This window comes from Brassica napus, chromosome A6 (genome assembly GCF_020379485.1).
Source record: "Brassica napus cultivar Da-Ae chromosome A6, Da-Ae, whole genome shotgun sequence".
NCBI lineage: Eukaryota > Viridiplantae > Streptophyta > Magnoliopsida > Brassicales > Brassicaceae > Brassica > Brassica napus.
Window position 1 is genome coordinate 20,054,757 of NC_063439.1, and position 5,115 is coordinate 20,059,871.

General features: G+C 35.0%; 1 protein-coding gene across 1 annotated transcript; it reads left to right on the forward strand.

Moving 5' to 3' along the window:
• Nucleotides 1–279: 279 nt before the first annotated feature.
• Nucleotides 280–2,184, forward strand: LOC106350475 (protein CROWDED NUCLEI 4). Its single transcript, XM_048734989.1, has 3 exons — nt 280–1,353; nt 1,426–1,657; nt 1,748–2,184. Exons 1-2 carry the CDS (start codon nt 444–446, stop codon nt 1,428–1,430), a joined length of 915 nt encoding a protein of 304 aa, XP_048590946.1. The 5' UTR covers nt 280–443; the 3' UTR covers nt 1,431–1,657; nt 1,748–2,184.
• The last annotated feature ends 2,931 nt before the right edge of the window (nt 2,185–5,115 follow it).

The window sequence follows — 5,115 nt, forward strand, 5'->3', positions numbered from 1 at the left end:
TTTGATGTTTGAGATATGTTAGCAAATGAGCATTCATCTAGACATAGAGCTTGCTTAGAATTGTGTCTAGGTTTAAGGTTGATAGTTTGATTGATCATTTGCCATCCTTAGTTCGATACTTGATCACCCAAGGTCTAATCCCTATGCCCATGAGTTCTCTTTTCCCTTAGTCAAGAAAGTATCATTCTGTTATTGCTTTCTAGTATTAGTAGTAGTTTAAAACCCATCTAAATCATTGGTTGCACTTAGATTAAGTGAGTACTTGCATTCTCGGTGCTTTGATATCCCTCAGAACTGGTTCGACAATCATTTATACTACAACATTTGTCTTAGGAGCCTTGAAAACTCCTAACATCAAAGACAACATCAGGGAGGAAAGGGATGCGCTGAGAAATCAGCAGAAGAACGACGTGGAGGCGCTGAACCGAGAGCGTGAAGAATTCATGAATAAAATGGTGGAGGAGCATTCAGAGTGGCTTAGCAAGATACAGCGCGAACGTGCTGACTTCTTGTTGGGTATTGAGACACAGAAAAAAGAGTTGGAGTATTGCATTGAGAACAGACGAGAAGACTTGGAGAATTCTTCGAGGGAGAGAGAGAAGGCTTTTGAGCAAGAGAAGAAGTTGGAAGAGGAGCGTATACAGTTCCTCAGGGAGTCGGTGCAGAAAGAGTTAGAAAATGTACAAGTGGAACTAAAGAGGTTGGATTTAGAGAAGCTGGAGATCAAATTGGACCGTGAGAGGAGGGAGAGGGAGTGGTCTGAGTTGAAGGATTCGGTTGAGGAGCTAAAGGTTCAACGAAAGAAACTAGAGACGCAAAGGCATATGCTTCGATCCGAAAGAGAAGAAATCAGACATGAGGTTGAAGAGCTGAAGAAGTTGGAGAATCTGAAATTTACGTTAGATGATATGTCAATAGCTAGAATGCAATTGTCCAATTTAGAGCGTAGCTGGGAAAAAGTGTCTGCATTGAAGCAGAAGGTTGTTATTACTAGGGACGAAGAACTAGACTTGCAAAATGGAGTCAGCACTGTGAGTAATAGCGAAGATGGTTATAACTCAAACAATGGCTCAAGCCCTTCATCCGCCACTCCATTTTCATGGATAAAACAATACACTAATATGATATTCAAGAATCCTCCGGAGTCATCCCTTCCAATGCATCATCATGAAGGAGCATTGCCTTCAAAAAAAAGAGAAGAAAAGGCTTCACCAAGGGGCTGTCGATTGCAGTTGAAAACCTTGAAGTCGGAAGGAAAGGAAGATGTAACAATGCATCTGGAAGTGACACTAATGAAACAAGCAATCAAAAGAAGAGGAAACATGATGTTACCCATGAAGCTGATCCGGAGAGGTAAAATTTATGGTCGCTCAGTAACAAATTTTTTCTTGTTACTAAAATGATATGCATTTTCAATTTTGTCAGTGTAATTTCAAGCCCTCAAAATGTGCCCGAGGACAAACATGAACTGCCATCAAACCAAACCCAAGCACCACCAAGTGTTATGGTAGTCCTCAGTGAAATGGTGAAGATCACAAAAGTAACGTATGAGACAGAGTTCATCAACAAAGTGTCAAACATTGAGTGCTCAGATGATCCTTCTGAAGCAGGAACGAAGATGGTAGAGGAGAAGAAGCAAGATAGTGATTGCAATGAGGTGGGTTTTTTCAACACACAAACCCTCTCGAAAGCAAAATTTTTCTCATTACTAGTGTAACTAATGAATACTTTTTCTCTCTTGCTGTAGACTGGGATAAAGGAGAAGGATTCTGACGATGGTGGCATTGTAACATGAGTTAACTGACAGGAGGTATAAGCATATAAGGTTTGACCAAGTCTTCACTAATGACCTCCCACATTTGAAAGAGTATCAAAATTCACAAACAAGAGTTATTGTTTCTCTTTTATCGATATAGGGAACTCTATGAATCCTTAAGGGTTTGTTTCTGGATAAGATTTGAGTATGTAAATGGATTTGATTGGTTTCAAAACTCTCTCGAGATGTTATATAACTCTGAGTCATTATTATTTGTTTTTTTTTTTCATATTTTAAGTGAGTAGAGAGAGTGTTGGTATGTAGGTAAGAATCGTTGGTTGCTTGTGTGTTGCAGAGTTTGCCTGAGCAAATGATTTGTCGGTTTCAAAGACTCGGTTTGAAAATCAGTTTCGGGTTTTTATTTGTTTGATAATGCTCTATCTTGTTGATGATGATGTCGTTTAGCCCACCAGCAGTGAAGTGAAAGTGTCAACGGCATTGTCTCTTATTTGTCTGTCACCGTCGCTGTTTCCAACTACGAGGACCTGATGGCCCGGCCCAGTTTATGGTGTTTTGTATTTGAGCCTTGCCCATTATTTCATGGACTATAGAATTTCAAAGTCAAATTGAATATGCTAAAAATAGCCGCAGATCTTAGAGCATGATTAATGGTGGGTTCTTAGAGTGAGTTTTCTAGCGGAATATAAGAACCTGTCTCTTAATTTTTAACTAAAAAAGTTAAGACCCGGTTCTTAAATATCTTATTTAATAACTGGTTTTTAGTTTTTTTTAGTTAAAAGTTAAGAGATGTGTTCTTATATTCCGATAAGAACCTCACCCTAAGACCATGATTAATCTGGGTTCCTAGGATAGGATTCTTAGCTTCGGCTAAGAACTGTTTCTTAACTTTTAACTAAGAAAAGCTAAGAACCGTCTCTTAAATAAGAGATATAAGAACCGGTTCTTAGCCGAAAAGTGTAAAAAAAACAAAAACAAAAAAATGTCAAATCATGAGTTAAGAACCTCAAATTAAGAATCCGGGTTAATCATGCTCTAAGAATCCACCATTAATCATGCTCTTAGGTGATGACATTCCGCCATATCCCCTTTTTGCTTTGAGATTAGGATCTCATTATGATGTCTTTCCACTTTTTTTTATGCCGAAACCTTAAAGCCCTACGAAAAACATAGCAATATTTGATATTTATGCTGGCTGTGCAGATATTCGAATTTCATGCTTGCTTCTAAGGTTTCAGGAATTTTCATTATTGAGATTATAAAATAATAATATTTCGTCTTTTAGAACATTATTGAATGCAAAATAATTATCTCTCGTCACTTATTTTTTGCAATTGTTTTGCCTAATCGTATATGCTAACATCAGAAAGCTATGGCGAAGAACAGATTGAGTGTGAAATGGGTGAAGAAATCGGCATTCATTTGTGGGTTAACTTACCCCGCTTAATGAGTGACAGCTTAATTCTACTTTGCAACTTGAGGGATATTTATTTTTAATCATATACTTATTTAATTAAGCTAAAATAGTCTAAACCCCACTATCTTTGTCTTTAGACCGACGCATTCCCCTCCTATCCTGGTTCAAACCCTTAAACCTACTAATTTCTGAAATCAATCTCCAAGTAATCGATATCTTTCTGGAATTCTTATGAATTTAATTATTTAGAGAATGATTTTGTATGGTATATACTTGAGGAAAAGCTTATCAAAACTCATTTAAACTTCTAGATACACGAGGAGACGTAGAACTTCGTGCAAAAGGATGTCATAATTATCTCATGATTACGTTATAGGAACATGTTTTATGGGAGTAGTAAGTTATTTTTTGGATATAGTGTAACAAAAAGAGTGTATACTTGTCACGAGAGTCATATCATAGAAGTAGAACTCACCTTCCTTTTCTTCATCTTTAATTTAGAATACTTCCAAAAAGTAAGTGGATCCTGAAAAGTACCATTATGATTTATGAAAAGAGAAGAGAAAAATCAAAGAAGAAAGAAAGATGCCTTGATATATATTACAGTGACCTTCCTCTTCTTAACCTTTACCATCTTTGTTTGACAATTGTCTTTCTCCTCAAAAAGTTATTTTTAATGGATCATTCAATTTTAGTCAATCTTGTAGTTGTATGTATTATCATCTATATGATATGAATCCTGGATGAGTTTCACAGATCCTTGAATACCATATTTAGCAGAAATATATATATATATATATATATAGATATAAATAAAATTTTACAAATATCAATTCAACAACAAATATTTTTCATAGGCTAAAAAGTTCTCCTAGTTCAGCATGTCCTAACTACAAAATAATTGCAAACCACAGTATCTAATATTTAACTATTTGTAACACAAATGTTATGGTTATTATTGAAAGTTAGGACACAACAAACTAAAAAGAACCCTAGGCTGTATTGAGCAACAAAAGATAGGATGTGTTAGCGTAAATGCCATGTCATATAAATATGCATGGTAAGTTGGCAATGACATTATCTCAATAATACACATATTTTAAGGGATTTATCACTTTTTATGGGGAAATTGAAAAAGAAGGAATGGGCTACGCTGAAAGACCAATTTATGTTTCCTACTAGTGTTGTTGAAATCTGAATACACTGTTTTTTTTTCTTTGTTTTTATTACCCTTAGCTTCAAAGTTCAAACTTCATTTTACTTTTCCATAAATAAAGATATTTTATCCATGACGATACATATTTTATTCCACAAAAGCATATAAACACAGTGATAATACCTCAATAATTTGAAGACTTTACGTTTTTCCAAGTGCTTTGACTTTTAACCCTTAATTAACCATCACAAGTCAACTTGTTTTTGTTTCTCTAGAAAGCCTTTTTTTTAGAACTCCTCTAGAAGCCTTTTGCTCATATAAGCTTGCAAAGAACCAATTTAAAGTTTCGACCAAAAAAAAAAGAACCAATTTAAAGTTACAAGTACATGCGTATTCGTTTATGAGTATTATTAATAATAGGCTAACACGATGTTAAGGAACCTATCAATCGTATTTCACTTGTTTTGCAAGAAACTAAATTACTAAACAATACACCCAATTTGACCAATATTTATTTTACATAAAAGATTGGAGAAAAAACACTGTTAACCACATACGTTTATACAATAAGGTCCAAAGATTGTGACGCCACATAATAAGAGGTAGTGAGTTTTCTTGTTCCTTAATCTCAGCTGCCGTGGAAAATAAGTGTTACTAGTAAATTCATTATTGAATTTATAATTGCTAGATTTATAACATCCCCATCAAATCTTTGATTAAATTTTGATTTCGGGTCCATTGAACAGGCGTCACAAGGCTCAATATTAA

Excerpts from the sequence above, each read along its gene's own strand:
- LOC106350475 (XM_048734989.1), top strand. The coding sequence starts at position 444 with ATGAATAAAATGGTGGAGGAGCATTCAGAGTGGCTTAGCAAGATACAG.